The 17,847-nt window shown below is 39.5% G+C and overlaps 1 protein-coding gene across 2 annotated transcripts in view; it reads right to left on the bottom strand.

The window, feature by feature from the left end:
* The window catches only part of rarga (retinoic acid receptor gamma a), a 64,306-nt gene that overhangs the window by 11,184 nt on the left and 35,275 nt on the right, over positions 1–17,847 (bottom strand). The window contains exon 1 of one of the 2 annotated variants that reach the window (XM_067372038.1): positions 14,229–14,748. The exons of the other annotated variant lie outside the window; for it this stretch is intronic. Coding sequence (XP_067228139.1) covers positions 14,229–14,373 — 145 coding nt within the window. The 5' untranslated portion in view covers positions 14,374–14,748. Of the gene's footprint in view, positions 1–14,228; positions 14,749–17,847 lie in introns of those variants that run through there. 2 annotated transcript variants of the gene reach the window in all.

The following is a 17,847-nucleotide window of genomic DNA, read 5'->3' as shown; positions in this document are numbered from 1 at the left end:
TCATCTCCCTCAAGCTCCACCCCCCAGCCCACCCCGTCCTTAGGGGGTCAGGATTTTAGGGGATTAGGCTGTGGTGATTGACACTGGAAAGAAAAGAAAACACAGTTTAACACTAGCAGACAGATAAGCGGAGCCGATAAGACAGGTAGCTCATCTCTGTCACATAGCCTGGGGGCAAAACTCCACCCTGCGCTTGGGGTCGTGCATGTGGGATGGCCGACTGACATGGGACGAGTGTCTCATGTCTCACTAATTTTGACATCAAACCGTACTGCAAGTCATAACTTTGAGGTATCACACCAGATCAAACCCTAAAAGACATTTTTTACAACAAGAACGAACTTTAATTTTGCAGAATTTTAATTTTGTCTCATATTTGATGCATCGTTGATTCTGTTATTTTCCTATTTATTACTGTGAAGCTGCTTTTTTAACAATCTGTATTGTATAAATAAAGGTGACTTGACTTTTCTTTCTTTTTTTACATTTTCACATGCCAAAGCATTTCTTTTAGTCAACTTTTACCCTTGGTCAGTCCAAATTCAAACCCCCAGCCCTCACCCTTGCCATCTTTTGACACACAAACCCTATATTTCTCGTTTCCCGGCCCTAAATTCCTCAGTGCAGTCCTGCTAGGTTTTAATAGAGGCCCCTGCTCGTAAGCTAGGCCTATAAAGGTAGTCTCATGGCTGGACTGGAGGCCCCAGCCCGGCTGGCGGGGTCTTTATTAAGACTCAGACACCTCGGGCAGCCATTCACACCACCAGCTGTAGCCTGAGCTAGTAAAAAAAAGGCCCAATCATAAAAATAAAATAAAAAAACAGGGAGGCTCTAAACTCCTAACTTTTATTGCCCCACCTTCTTCAGCTACCTTCAATGGAAAGCCTAAACTTAACCTACAACCCCTCCCTCTCCGTCCCACCGCAGGGTTCAGCAAAAACCACCAGCTTGGCTTTTTACAAGAGTTTGGAGACTTCAAAAGAAGAAAAGGGGGCATAAAAAGAGGAATTTGATAGAAAACAGAAAAAGGGACGAGGGTGGAGGGTGGAGGGGGTGAACGAGGAGAGGCGAATAGTCCCATTTAAGGTCGAGCTCACATACAGTAGGGCCTTCTGTTCATGGCCATGGTTACAATAAAATCACTTATTCTTCAAGTGAGAATGAGAAATACACAAGCTTTCTGAGTATATGATGTATAAAAAAGCTAATTGCATTTGAACAAGCAATGTGCATGACATTTGTTTCCCAACTAATGTGCAATGTCAAGTTGGTTACTTTTTACCACTCTGTTTTGAAGTACACTAGAGGAATGTTATCCGAATAAGATCTAGTTTAGTTAGCGATTTTTTGAGAACACTAACTAGCGCTTTAATATGAAAATAAGTGAAGAACCACAACGCAAAAAGGCTATCAAAACGCAAAAGTTATAATTCCTGTATAAACCCCAAACATGTATGCTATCACAACACATACGTGTTTTGAATACTAAGTATATGCTTTGAAGTAAATGTTGCACAGCAGGATCAATGCTCTCCCCTGAACCTAGCATGAACTCATTTGTTTATATAGCAATACTGGCAATATGCTGGTAATGACAAGCACCTGAAAAGAACCGCAAACTACATGTGGCGTGAAGAAACGGCTACTGATTGACACCGTCTGAGTAGCTGAGAGTAAAAAGAATGGGAGGGGGACAAAAAATCCATCAGGATCTCTCAACAACCCGAGACGGTTCCTGCCGTAAAAACCCCGGTCGCTTTCCCTCCCTCTAACACCTCTTCCCAAATTTCAGTCAACACTTCTCCTGGGGTGCACAATGGGATGGGTTCTTGTGTCAGCCCGGAGGCCCTCTCTGCATCCCCTCCGCTAAGCTATCCTCTGTTTGGGAAACAAAGCGCTCTGAAATGAGAGGCCTCCTTATCAGCTCTCCAGCCAGGGACTTGATTTGCATCACAATGCGAAGGCAGAGGGCGGATGGCTGCTGATGGAGGGACAGGTAGAAGCCGACTGCAGTTATCAGTAGACGCTGTTCATTTCCTGCCTGGTATTGTGTTTCTGTCCTGAACTGGTCTCTCTGTATCCTCTGTACACAAGTATTCCAGGTGGACCGTCCTATGCTAATCCCAGTGTCAACCTAGACAAAGTGCCCCAGTGGTAGGAAAATGGCCATATCTACAAGCAGAAACACACACAATATATGCCACACTAGGGCAAAGTAAATACACAAATGCAAAACACAGGATATGAACACACACACACACACACACACGATGATCCTATGCTGGGAAAATATGTACACAAAACAGGGGTGTCAAAAATATTTAAATATTTATATGAATGAACATTTATTTGTATTATTAAATGTATACATTTATTTAATATTTTTAAAATAACTTTTACATTTAAAATATTTAGTAAATAATTAGTAAATAATTTAAATAATACAATTAATTTTATATTTATAAAAAAAACTTTTAACCTCTTAAATTATTCAAATAAAATAAAAATATTAAGAAAAATATTCTCAATAACCTCTATATTTAGGTACACTGAAAAAAAAAAATCTGAAATTGCAAGTCAATTAAAAAGAAACAGCAAATAACACTAAATTAAACATGAGATTTTGAAGTAGAAAAACGCACAACTTCAAACTTTGAAAAATCATTTTTTTACAGGCTAAGATCTAGTGGGTGAGGGTCAATACCCACAATGCCATGCACATGCATACATACTATAAACATTTCTCTGTTGCTGAAAAAAGAAGTCTAGGTTCAAATCCATTTCCTGAAAAACTAACTTTGGTAACAATAAACAAGTAATGCAAACAAATCAGGCCACATGAGTAACAGGAAGTGAGCTGTGACCTTGAGTTTCTTTATTCTGGTTCAGCCTAAAAGTCTAACAATCACAAGTATACAAGTCTAAAAGCACAAAATAACAAGTGTCAGCTTCATGTGTTTTAAGTCTTGCAACACTACTTTTAGCTGAGCAGCATATGACGCATTGGCTGCGGAACAACTATTCTTTCACAATAGAAGAGCAGATTTTGTGTACGTGACTGTGGGTGTGATTGAATCTTCAGTGGAGCACTGTTCCCAAATCTAGTCTTGGCATGTGAGCGTGTGTGTGTTCAGTTCTGCATGGGCGCTCGTCCAGCGAGTGTCTCTAAAGACTCCCATTTGATTTGCAAATATAGTTCTCTGCGTCTCAATTCCTCTTAAGTATTTCAGCGTGTTGGGCGTGTATTTGCGTGTCGCTCGCTTTGCATTTCTCAGAACATAATCCTGCTTCCCTCCACTGAAAGCTCCATGATTTCGCTTCGCCTCAAATTACAACCCCATACCGCTGAGTTGGGTGGACAGACTGCTTTGTTGTGCATGTAGCCAGTGTGGCAGACGGGCCACAGATTGGCCAGGTTTTTTGGAGCGGTGTGATTGATAGACTGACTGGCAGGGCCCCCTTTCTCCGAGCGGTGCCTGATGGGCAAGGACACACAGCCATCCTGGCTGCCAACTTCCTGATGAGGGGAACCGACCATGGCTCTTTCTCTGTTTCTGTGTCTCATTGCCCACGGCTTCCTGCCATCACCCAGATCCTCCTCACATGCTGTTGTCATCGTACCACCTTATACTACACAACCCCATTTCCTTCCTCTCCATCGCATCACTGTTTCTTTCCGCTGGATGTATTCTCACTGATTGCAGGCTTTATCTTACCGCAAGCTGTTTTTCGACATTTCTAAATTCACACATTGCAGTGAGAGTAAAAATGTTGATGTATTGCAAGAAATAGCCATTTAAACAAAAGAACTGAACTAATTCCAGGTCCTGTTTTGCCATTTAATTGGCAAATTTACTTTAAAAAAGTCAATTTTTTACTTAAGAAAAAACAACTAATGCTAATGGGGGTGGGGGGATATGTTTTTAAACACACACACACACACACACACACACACACACACACACACACACACACACACACACACACACACACACACACAAACTCAGTAATTGACAAAATTAAAAAATTAAAATGAAACTTTTAAAAGCACTGAGAAAAACAAACGTTCAAACAAAGATTTGAACAATTTCCAGATACTATTTTGTCAATTACTTGGTACATGGCAAAATAATAAATTTACTAACTAAACTAACTAAAAAAATGCAATGCTAATGGAAAAAATAATGATTTTGAATGCAAAAAAAAAAAAAACCCAGTAATAAAAAAAAAGGTGACAGATGCCAATAAGCAGATAATTGTTTTCATTTAAACAAAAAAAAAAAAATTGAATTTTTGTGGTTGACCTACCTAGTAAAATTACTTATGGAAGCCAGTTTAAAAATAACGTCTATGCACCAATAACAAAGAAGTGTTAGTTACGGAGCTGAGAGGTGTGTGTGCTTTCATTAAAGGTGCTGAGCAGTAGCAGTTGCTGTCAACAGCTGTCTGTGAGCTCATTACCTGATCTCCCCCTCCTCTCCTCCCCTTTTTCTACTCTTTTCCCTCTATCCTTCCCTCTCATGTGCTACATCCCAGGCCTGTAAAAAAGGAGGAGTCCTTCCTGTTGCACTAAGGCCCTTTCTGAAAGGAAGCCCTGTGATAAAACTGGGCTGCCATCCAAGAGATGGCCCAGAGGGAAAGACAGAAACAGAGAGACAGAAAGACTTACATACACCCCAGACTGGACAAGACTGAAGGAATTTACACTCTCATGTCATAACCAGCATACAGGCATGAATACATACATGAAGACATACGCATGAGGTTATCATTCTTAGTCATGGAGTCAGCCAGGAATAGGTCTTCTGTAGGTCACACAAGTTGAACAAAAGGGCAGCAGGTATGAGCAGCCTTGCTGGCTGGGATAGTTCACTCAAAAATTAGAAGTGTCATCATTTTGGCCCTGTTTACACCTGCTGGTATTAAGATGTGTTTTGGCCAATTGGACCACAAGTGATGACGCTAAATACAGGTGTAAATGGGGTCTAAAACATTTTGAGTTTGACTTAATACGTAAACATTATGGGAAGCGTGCTAGCTAGACGGGATTTAAAGGTGCCATCGAATTGAAAATTGAATTTACCTTGGCATAGTTGAATAACAAGAGTTCACTACATGGAAATTACATAAAGTGAGTCTCAAACACCATTGTTTTCTCCTTCTTATATAAATCTAATTTGTTTAAAAGACCTCCGAAAAACAGGCGAATCTCAACATAACACCGACTGTTACGTAACAGTCGGGGTGTATGCCCCCAATATTTGCATATGCCAGCCCATGATCGAGGCATTAGACAAGGGCAGCCAGTATTAACGCCTGGATCTGTGCACAGCTGAATCATCAGACTAGGTAAGCAAGAAATCAGGACAGAAGTGGTTTAAAGTGGACAAAATAGACAGATTAAAACACCAGATGTTACTGGAAATGTGTCTCCCTCGTCTAATTGTGATCCAAACGACCAAAACGCATCTTAATACCAGGTGCAAATAGGGCCTTACTCATATCACATCATTCCAAACGGGCATGACTGGAATAACAAAAGAAGATTTTTTTTTTTTTTAAATGTCTTTTTTTTTTGTCAGTCAATGGGGGCTCCATTGACTTTCAGTGTATGGACTGTGTTCTGTAGAATAAAAAAGTCATAGATGTTTAGAACAACATAAGTAAATGATTTTTGGGTGAACTATACCTTTAAACTTAAACTATGTGTGCATTTAATGCTGATTTCCTACATTGCAACATATCATAGATCCCATTTAAGACATGTCTGGATAAAGGTGAGCCAGCATTTGGCCTGAATGACCCCTGAATGAGTGGCGCTAGCACATCAATGGACTCAGAGAATCAATCGCCCACACTTGAGTCCTTCCTGGATTACAGGCAATCAGACACCCTTTCAACTACGGCTTACACAGATAGTGGTCTCTCCATTACCAAAGACGTCTTTTTTTCTGGTCTGGTAACCAGAAGTTTGCTGGTTTAAGCCTCACAAACTCCATCGATCTTCCATTTGGATCCATCATGCCCTTGAGCAAGTCATTTAACCTTGGGTTGCCCCAGGGGCTTGTCTCTATAATAAATGTAATTTGCAATATGTAAGCTGCTCTAGATAAAAGCATCCACTAAAAGACTATTTAATTAAAAATAAAGATTTCAATTAGAATCAAAAAGGTTTTTATAGCCCAAAGCCATAGGGAATCCTCCATGAAGACCTTTTTAAATCCCTAGTTCTTTAGAAAGCCATCTATTCAGTGGTTTTTTTTCAAAGAAACTAGAGCCTACTAGATCTTTTTTAATCTCTAAAGAACCATGCAGCCAAAATAGTGCTGCAAAACAACAAATTGACTAGTTCTAAACACAGCACATTTAGTAAACCATTTAAGGGACTTTTGTCCTATTCCTCTAGTAGGAATCCATCCAAACCGACAGTGAGGGGTAATCAGTGCACAAAGACCGGGAATGAAGGCCTGATTCAGAGAAGACAGATTTCTGGTACAGACATCCAAATTTGCAACTCCACTGAATCTCCAGCACCCCTACCAAGCTTCATCTGTGCTGTCAACCCCTGAGTGAGAGTGTCTCCTCTAATTCCTCTCCACTCCAATGGCTGGATGCATCCTCCATGGACACAGCCATTGATCAAGCCAACAGGCAGTGAGACAGCCTCATCTAACCATTATCTTTGATCTTCTAGTCCTTGCAGACTTCCTCTCACCATCTGTCTCTGCTCACCTGCTTCAAGACAGGCAACTTAGCTTGAGTCACAGCCTGAAGTGTCTTTCAGCTCAGGACTGGGGCAGAGGAGCTCCTTGTTTGGCCCTTATTGCTTCCTTCCCCAAACAATAGAAACCACAAAAGAAGAAGCAGCAGCCAAACTATGAAGACTGACACCTTAATCCTGAAAAATAAAGTGTTGGAGTAAACTGCAAATGTTTTGGGCTTGTTTGGTACTCATCAAATTGTCCTGATCCCTAATTAGCAAGTAATTGTATAGTACTTGCATGAGCTCAATGCTAAACTTTGCTTTGCATAAGGAGTACCCAACAGAGTTGTGGCTTCCTGCTGTCTACATGATTTGTGGTTGATTCTCATTGTAGCTGAGGGTTTTTTGTGTATAAATACTGTCTCTTTCACTATCAGTCCAACAGCCTGGCACACTTCTGTTCTTTCTAAGGGCGAGTCTGTGAGAAACTTCTGCTTTGACTATAGGGGAAATTACAATATGATGTGTGCTTACGTGAGTGGAATTTTTCACTTTAGTGTGGCAGCACGCCTTCAGTGACTGCCCAAGATGTTAGGGTGTGGATGGGCACACTTCGTGGAAACTGGCAATTGCTTCAGAGCAACATTGTGTGCGGTTTGATGTCCTCTCGAAACCCCGGAGAGCAACAGACTGATCTCACCCGTAACAGTGAAGGAAGTCACCTTGAGAGACAAATCCAACCCCATCTTTGACTAAACCACAATGCGCGTTTTATTTAGAGCCAACACAGCTTTTCTAAATGGAGCGTAGACCAGCCAAGCCATAGACATCATCCACCAGACAGACGGTGTCGTCCCTGCTCATACTAAACACTGCGCTGAGACTTCAGACAGCAGATGATCGTTTAAAAAGATGGATGTGTGGGGGTAAAGTACAGATGGTCTGCCCTAACAAGCATCCTTGAGCTCTTGTATCCATTTATCTTTTACGGCTGATTTAGGATGGCCTCTCACCTCACCTCTGCATGTACACGTAAAAAAAAAAGAAACAAAAAAATGTAATACATGTATGTGTTTTTAAATTATTTTATATGTATTTCTATATATCTGAGAGACGTTGCGCCTATATATATAACTGTCTAGCAGGTGAGTTTACCAAATGACTTGATTGATGTCTGATTTTGCTCACATATAGGATGCAGTCTTGTGTTCAAAAACAGCTAGGGGTTTTGAAACCTGTTCTTACTGTTTAAAAATTGATGAGGTGTCTTAAAAAGTGGCCAAAGAAGTCATTCTAACAGAAATAGTCCTAAAACTTATATTCAAAGGCAGTGTATTGGTTATTCAAGTGGTGCTTTGATGGCAGTAGAGATGGTGCTTTGAAGGGAATGAATTTAAAAGGGTAACTTCTCTCAGAGAGTTTTACCGCACTGACAGACTCAGCATTCTAAACCACAGCACGTTAAAATCTCAGAGGTGTCTTGATTCCCCTTGAAAGCATTGCAGCTAAAAACACCAAAGCAAAAAGAAAAAGTCTAGATCAACTAGTCGGTTGGAGAATGACTGGCTGACCATCCTTGCCCATCTCTATACCTATCATACAACAGGATTTTTTTTGTGAAAAGAGCTACAAAAACCACTGATAACAATCAGTATTGTTATCGCTTTGTAGGCTTGACAACAATGTGTAGATTTTCCAAGTATCAAAAAGCATTGAGATAACGTTAAACAATGAAATAAGACACAATAGCAGAATCAATGTCTCCTGAGAAGCATCACCTCATCAACAGTGCAGCTAGACCCTCAACCCGATTCTCATTTTAGATAAAACCAATGATTGACTGACGGGGGAGATTCTACGGCCCAACTGCAGAGAAACAGTGGGGGTTTGAGCTATATTTTCAGCTCACATTTTCACATAACAGTGAGCCCTAGTAACGACGGAGCCAAGCCGTCAGTCAACAACACACTGGTAACAGAACTACTCTCCTCACACTGAGCTCACACATGGTTTCAGACTGACAAAGATCCTGCCAACGCCTCGCCCCCAGAGAGAAACTGCCAACCAGACACTGGAGCACTCAGTAAACATCCACTAAATCATCAGACAAAAGGGAGGTGATGGCCAAACTATGACAGCCATTGAGCCTCACCCTGAGTTTTCAATCCCATGATGCCTAGCCTTGTTTGTGTCTCTCAGAGACCCATGAAAGTGAAGAGGAAAGATTAGCTAATTAGCAATGCTTCCTGAATAGAACGTGGGTCAAATTTGGACTGTGCAATGGAGTGGCTTGACCGTCAAGGCGGTCCTGAAATCTACAACAAGGTGTTGAACTCACCCTAATTGTTTGGACCAAATAAAGCATGTTTTGGTTTGATCTCAACATTTCACATAAGGTCTAAAATTCACCCATCCCTCAAGCAGCGCAAAACAGTCATTGTTGCTGTTCTACAAGAGGCGGATCTCTCTTATTTACAGTTCCTTGACCCTGCCGGGATATTATAAACTGCCCTTACAGCAGTAAATGGATTCCAGCGGCACACTGTGGAATCTCAGCGGCCGTGTCAGGCCTCCTCTCTTGGGTTTGCCTTCAACTCCCTCTTAGACAGGGTTCAACGGCCATCAACACACAGCTACCGCGCCACCTTTAAATCATCAAAACACACCGAAACACCTAATGCATAATTCATAGATGCAGACATACAAGATATAAGCACAAAATGACAGCACAGACACTGTGGGTCTTATGAGATTCGACAATTGAAAACCCACCATTCAGGGATGCACTGGATATGTAATTGTGAATGCTCATTTCCACTATTTTTACATTTAGATCACCTTTGTTTTTATCTAACACACACTTAGATAATCTTTAAAAACACTAAACATTTAATAACACTAATATTTGATACATTTAAAAAGAACTGATTTTAGCATTATATTTTTATCAGTTATCGCCATAACATGGAAATAAATATTTTAATATCAGCCATTTATCAGTTATTGACCTTAACATGATAATATATCAGCCATTTATCAAATATTGACCTTAACATGAAAATATATCACCCATTTATCAGTTATCGGCCATAACATGAAAATAATTATCAGTCAGAATTTTTATTTCAGCCATTCATCAGTTATTGGCCATAACATGAACATAATTATAGGCTTATCAGTCAGAATTTTAGTATCAGTGCCTCCTTAATTTGTACATTTAACAAGCCACACAAAATATTCATGTACAGGATTGTGTAAGTGTGAATATCTTTGGGGAGTTTATAAGGACATCACACAGAAAAACACAACTGAGGGCTAAAACACATCAGAAGTGATATTCCTTAGTCCAAAAGCTAAAAGGGACACTTGCTTATGGGCTAAAACGTCCTTGTAATAAAGTGCAAGATTGAATAACGCAAGTAAAAGCGTTATTCATGGCGTGTTGAGTACTAACAGAGTATCTCTCTACTGTTGGACTGGGATGCAATCTTTGTGAAACCCTCACAATCAACCACTTTTTCCTATTTCCTCCAACACACATGTCGGAGACACACACTCACAAGTATCGAATCAATCAAGGATCATTTTTTATTCTCCAGCCTCGTCAGGCGCTCTAATCTTTTAATTGAATCTTTTTGTAATTATAACGAAATAATTGAGCTCTTCCATTAATACAAAAAATGAGAGAGGGCTGCATGTGACAGCGGACACAGGAAGCACTCATTTCCCTGTCTTTCACGCACAGCTCTGTTTCAGAGAGCTAATCAGACTCTGATGTGGACAGCACACTTTGCAGAAAACAATGGTGTATGTGTATGAGCCCGAGTGATCAGAACAGGAAAACAATCCCGAATTCTAGTCCTCGTTTTAACGCAGCAACAGCCCAACATCTAATCCCAAAAGTGTAGTAAATTAAACTTCCCAAAAGTCTAGCAAAATGGTGAAATATTAGTGTTGCACATCATAAGCAATGTCTTAGCAAATAAAAAAAAGGGAAATTAAGCGCAGTTCAGAGAAACATGATATTATCTTTCTTAGGTATAGATTACTAAATCACCTGCGTACTTCCCTTTTTAACATATGGCTCAATGCGTTCAAGGATTGCTAAATAAAAAAGTCTTTCAGCTCTCTTTCCTTTCAGGGTTGGAACAACAGTGGCTCACATAGTCACGAGAGCCGACATTGTCCCGTGCAAAGCCTCTCCATAACCTCTGACATTGAATTTTTTAAAAAACTGCAAAGGTCTTGAACTGCTGCACATAAAAACAGGAAAGACTGGCCACGCTGACAGTGACTTGCGATTATCTTGCTCTTCACCTCTAACAGGCAGCAGGGGTTTTGTGAAGTGTGCAGGGCAATGCAAGTGAAGACCCTTCATTGTCAGCATGGCTTACTGTGTGTTTCAAGTTTCCGGGAAGCCATAACTAACCAAAAGACTGGCACATTTCAATAACTCTGTGGTCAAAATAAAAGTAAAACATTTAAATGCAATCCACAAGTGTACAATTAGCATATCAAACACATACACATCCACGTATGTGCAAAAGTTAGGGGCGGTAAGATTTTTTTTAATGTTTTTGAAAACATTTGAAGTTTCTTAGGCTTCATTTATTTGATCAAAAATACAGTAAAACAGACTGAAATATTATTACAATTTAATATAACTTTTCTGTTTTAACATATTTTAAAATGTAATTTATTCCTGTGTAGGAAAAGTCTTCAGTGTCACATGATCCTTAAATATTTTTTTTCAGGATTATTTGATGAAATTCCAATAGATCATTATTTGAAATAGAAATCTATTGTAACAATGAAAGTCTTTACTGTCACTTTTGATCGTATTTAATAAAAGTATTTTTTTTTTTTTTTAAAAACATTATTGAACGGTATTGTAGAGTCACATGACCAGCACAATCCAGAATATTTATAGAGCTAATGAAGACATCACTGAAACAGACACCATTTAGCCTAAGGTCTAGAAAAGGCACTTGCTTATGAACTAAAATCTCCCAGATGTGTTTATTAAGTCATGGTGCTCATGTGAGCAACACAGGTTAAAGTCTTGGCCTGCAATGTCTCCCTACCCCTTTTTGCTGCTCACTAATCAAATAAAGATAAAAAAAAGCTGAAACTTTAAAGGTGCCCTAGAATCAAAAATTGAATTTATCTTGGCATAGTTGAATAACAAGAGTTCAGTACATGGAAATGACATACAGTGAGTCTCAAACACCGTTGTTTCCTCCTTCTCATGTAAATCTCATTTGTTTAAAAGACCTCAGAAAAACAGGAAAATCTCAACATAACACTGACTGTTACATAACAGTCGGGATCATTAATATGTACGCCCCCAATATTTGCATATGCCAGCTCATGATCAAGGCATTAGACAAGGGCAGCCAGTATTAACGTCTGGATCTGTGCACAGCTGAATCATCAGACCAGGTAAGCAAGCAGGAACAATAGCGAAAAATGGCAGATGGAGCAATAATAACTGACATGATCCATGACAACATGATATTTTAGTGATATTTGTAAACTGTCTTTCTAAATGTTTCGTTAGCATGTTGCTAATGTACTGTTAAATGTGGTTAAATTTACCATTGTTTATTAATGTATTCATGGAGACAAGAACTGTCGTTATTTTCATTTTTAAACACTTGCAGTCTGTATAATTCATAAACACAACTTCATTCTTTATAAATCTCTCCAACAGTGTGTAATGTTAGCTTTAGCCACGGAGCACTAACAAACTCATTCAGAATCAAATGTAAACATCCAAGTAAATACAATACTCACATGATCCGACGCATGCATGCAGTATGCATGACAAACGTCTTGTAAAGATCCATTTGAGGGTTATATTAGCTGTGTAAACTTTGTAAATGCACTGTGTCATAGTGAAGAGCTCGGGGGCGGGGAGGGCGAGATTTAAAGGGGCCGCAGCCTGAATCAGTGCATAGTTAATGATGCTTCAAAATAGGCAGTTAAAAAAATTAATTTAAAAAAAATCTATGGGGTATTTTGAGCTGAAACTTCACAGACACATTCAGGGGACACCTTAGACTTATATTACATCTTGTAAAAACTGGTTCTAGGGCACCTTTAAGAGATAGTGAGGCAAACTTAAGTCTTGGAGAAGTTTGGCCAAAATGCATTGCAGCTGGCCTGAAACACTGGACTAAAACATTGTCGGATAGGCCGGTCTTGTTTACAGAGGTTACTGGGCATGGTGGCTTGTAACAGTACACCGCTCCCGCTCTTCCCTGAGGGCAGCAGGATCTGTCCGATTGCCTCTCGATCTCCACTATTTCCTAGAACCAGGAAGGAACAGAATTCGAGAAGCAGCAGCGGCACAATCAGAGGGCTCGTTTTCCATCGTGGGCCCTGAGTGTGTGCTTGTGTAGCGTTGGTGAGACATGACTGATTAAATAAACAGATTTCATCTTGTTATCATCAGGGCTCTGGCCAAGGAGAAGAGGCATTATGGACCTCCCTCCCTCCCCTCCCCTCCGGGTCGAGCTCAGACAGGGCATCTGTCTTCATTAAAGAGAACCCAGTGTGGCTGACAGCCACTGAAACGTTGGTGTCTTTCACGATTAATGAAGACAGATGAATTGCCCTCAGAGGCCGAGAAGGAGGAACAAAAAGCAGAAGCTTCAACAAATACAAATGGAAAACAGCGAGAACTGCTGGATTTTGGGAAAAGGGTAACAGAGATGTTTACCGATCAGGACGTTTGAGTTTTTTTCCTAAGTGTCGCATTGTATTGCAGTATTGCTTGTTTTCCCTTTCTCTCAGCCTGGTTCCCTATTATTATGGACCCCAGTTTTGCTAGAGCACAGCTGTTTTTAGAGCCAAAGGCTGTCTAAAGTCTGGAATGGAGGTAGGAAAAATAAAATGATTGAAACAGAGACACAGAGAGAAAAACGAAAAGCCGTCCAGGTCTTCAAGCTCTCATACTTGCTAAACTTTCCACTCAATATATTTAAGCCAATTCTTTACTATTTATTTCATGCCATTTGCAATTTAGCTTCCTGTCACAGTCTAATCACCCAATCCGTTCTCCAATTCCCAGTCTAAGAGTTTCATCAGTGACATTCTTGAGTAATGTCCTTTCCGTTTTTTTTTACTTTTACGCTTGTTTGATGCTGTTGTGTGGGCTGAGCCTTGGTCAGGCATGCTGGGATACCAGAGCTGTCAGGCACAATTGTGAAGTGAAGAAGACAAATGCAATCTGCATGACTGAAATTATAGCACAGTGTCAGGTTCCCCCCCACCCACTTCTCTCTCTCTCTCAAACACTCTCTCTTTCATCTCTCCCTCTCGCATTACTTCCTTTCTGTTTAACTTTTCATCAACTGACAAGGTCAAAAATCAGGTTACCCACACTGTTGGTGAAACCAGACTCTGTTCGTGACAATCATGGAAAACGATCGACTCAAACAGCATCTCAAGCGCAGCTCGAGTGGTTCGTTTGGCAGTGATATCGGAGGCCCCGTTTAGATGAATAAGAAAAGGCACTTACAGCGTACACTAGCCGTCCCCGTCCAAGCGAAAGGGTCCAGCCCGGCGTAGAAAGGACTCGCCTTCCGAAGCATGCATGCACCCCGGTTGGTGACATCGTAGAGCTGGCGGGGACCCATGCCCAGAGCCTCCATACAGTCGAACATGCTGCGTCCCTGTCGCCCACCCGCCTCCGATAGCCTCGCGTCACCAAAAAAAACAATAACAACACCCGCAGCTACGACAGCGCAAAATCCCCCGCTGGAATTCCTCTACTCAGGATATACGTGCTGCCTGATCCCGCTGCTTTTGCTCTTGTAAGCGTTTCCTCTCTCTCTCACGCTGCTTGTTTCTCTTTCCCTCTCCGGCTGATCTGCGGTGCTGGTTGCTCGGGTTGAGCTGCTCCTAGCGTGTTGTAACAGACCTAAATAACAGCCCCACATAGCACTCGCGGCTTTCAGACACACTGGAGCGAACCAACTGCCTCAGTCCTGCGCACACAGAGGGGGGTGGAGAGAGAGAGAGAGAGAGAGAGAGAGAGAGAGAGAGGGTGATCGAAAAGGGGGGGAGAGGGTTGTGTGAGAGAGAGAGAGAGAGAGAGAGAGAGAGAGAGAGAGAGAGAGGGCCACAGGGAGGGGCCATTTGTGTGTTTGCATTGCCAGCTCTGATCTGGTTAGAGGACAAACTTTTATTTGATTCTCGCTGGCCTCTTTTTGTCTCTTTTGTGATTCATATTTCAGCACGCACTGCACACAAACAGGCTCTCTTGCTTTGCGCACCTCCCCCTTTTTTTCCCTTGCAGTACATATGAGACCCCCCCCCACCCCCCGAACCCATCCCTCAGCCCCGTCTCTAATCATAACCACATTAAAGTCCAGAGCGAGCGAGAGAGAGTGAGAGAGAGAGCATTGTGCAAGCAGCAGATGCCAGGGCAAAATTCTCGCCTTTGTCTCCACAAAAACAGAGTAAATGACTGATGGCCGCTGCTGTCTCTACCTCATTAAGTATGTGGCGAATATTCAAAGCCCCCTCTGGCCCTCATAGAAGCTTTTAAAAGAAGAACTTTATTCAGTTTGCGGGGAGAATCCATGCGCTAGAGGACGCCAAGCAGGAGACCAACAGGAAGATGAACTTGGGAAGGAATGTCAGGGCTTGTCTTCATACTTGCAAGGAAGACGTGATGAATTTGAGTCTCTTCCCATGACTATAGTCAGTAGACGGCGTGTTTCATTTGACATGCGTGAAAATGAGGCTGTGAGGGGGTCAGAGTTTTGAATATTGTCAGAGAATTAAAAAAAAAAAAAAGAAAACTAGGAAACTTGGGCTGTGAAAATCAAACACTACCAGGCAGACTTTTTCACATCTAAATGATGTGGAATGGATTTAAATATGTTAAAGGGTTAGTTCACCCAGAAATGAAAATTCTGTCATTAATTACTCACCTTCATGTCGTTTCAAATCCGTAAGACCTTAATTTATCTTCGGAACACAAATTAAGATATTTTTGATGAAATCCGAGAGCTGTCTGACTCCTCCATAGACAGCAATTTAACCACCACTTTTAAGGTCTAGAAAGGTACTAAAGACATTGTTAAAACCGTCAATGTGACTGCAGTGGTTCAACCTAAATGTTATGAGCCGGCATTCTAATGTAGAACCTGAAAAGCGCTGAACAGCGTACGAGAATGACACAGAAGAGAAGATATTGTTGAATAAACTCATTATTTTTGTACACAAAATGTATTCTTGTCACTTGTCACTACATTAAGGTTGAACAACTGTAGTGACGTCGACGGTGTTAACAATGTCTTTAGTATCTTTCTGGACCTTGAAAGTGTTGATTATACTGCTTTCTATGGACGAGTCATATACCTCTAGGATTTCATCAAAAACATCTTAATTTTTTTCTTTAATATCCATTTTACTGATAACTGACAGCATTAGGGCCGTCAAACGATTAGTCACGATTAATCACATACAAACTAAAAGTTTAAGTTTGCCTAATATATGTGGGTGTACTGTGTGTAATTATTATGTACATATAAATACAAACACATTCATGTATATATTTGAGAAATATTTACAAGTATATGTATTTATTTATATTTTTATATAATTTATATTATATATAAATACTAATATTTTGTACATAACATATTTCTCTTAAATATATACATTAACTTGTGTGTATTTATATATGCATATTAATTACACACAGTACTCACACATATGCAAACTCAAACTTTTATTTTGTATGCGATTAATCGTGATTAATCGTTTGAAAACCCTAGACAGCATTATCTAATTAGTCAAATATTTAATAAACAAACATGCAATCCATTTATGAGTATTTCTAATGAGCTCTCTACAGAGTTCTGCATAGTTTCTGAGTGTGTCTGGACATGACCAAGAATCTTGAATGGATTGTACATCTCTCTCTCACAGCCTCATTATCATTTGTGTGTAATGAAATATGATGTCTACATGTCTGACAATAGTCTACTGGTTTAGCATTACAAAAGATTACCATATGATTCTGTTACTTTTTTGCCAATCAACTCTAGTTGATTTCCATTCCTGCCCCCAAATACTAAATAAATGAATAATAGAGATGCACCGATACTAAATTTCTCCTATATCGATAGCCGATTATTCAGAGTGATATCTGCCTTTTATACATTCTTTTTAATTAATGATAATTTCATTATAATTAATAATTAATCATTATATTTTGAATTATTATATTTTGAAAGAAATGCAAATAAAAACATTATTCTCTCCATTTCATCAACTTGTTTCAGAATAACTGGTATCAGTTACAAACAAACACATTACTCATTAATATTAACACTCATTAACTAAATTCTGAACGTTAAATTAATATTTCTTAACTTTCTGAATGTTATTAATTCATATAATTACATATAAGTACAAATTCAGTGCATTTTCCTGCCCTTTTTTTTTTGGTTGACAGGATATAACTGATATATCGGCCGATAGCCGATAGTGTGAAAATTTGCTTTTGTCAGCCGATATTGATTATTGGCTGATATATCGGTGCATCTCTAATAAATAAATGTAATATATACAGTCTAAAACAACATTATAATAATAATAATAATATAAAAAATATATTTTTCAAATATTATATATTCAAATAAATTAAATATATTTAATAAAAAACACAAGTAGATGTGACCATATAGGGTTTTGCAGTACACCAGCAAATCAGAGACTACTTAACCATTCCTGTCCTTAATAGTAAACAAATAAATAAATAATATTTTAATACGTATAATTTAATATTAATTAAAATAAATAAGTAAGTAATTGAAAATATATTTATATTTTAAAATCATATACTAAATTAAATATATTTCATAAAAAAAAAACTTAATTAGATGTAACCATACAGTACAACCTATCAAATAAAATTATTTCTATTCCCCCATAGCCTTGTTTTCATTCAAGTACAAATTCAAATGGCATCTACACTGACTATTCAGGGCTTCCACACTATTGTGACTAATGACCTTTTTTTGCATGACCTTTCAAGCTGTTAGGAATCATTTAACAGATTGCTGGGATAGATTTTCATTTGTATGTCAGATATCAAGATTCTACAAGCAAGCGATTTATAC

Source organism: Chanodichthys erythropterus, chromosome 20 (genome assembly GCF_024489055.1).
Source record: "Chanodichthys erythropterus isolate Z2021 chromosome 20, ASM2448905v1, whole genome shotgun sequence".
In the NCBI taxonomy this organism is placed as follows: Eukaryota; Metazoa; Chordata; class Actinopteri; order Cypriniformes; family Xenocyprididae; genus Chanodichthys; species Chanodichthys erythropterus.
The sequence above is the reverse complement of the archived record's forward strand: the minus strand, read 5'-3'. Positions and strand labels throughout refer to the sequence as shown.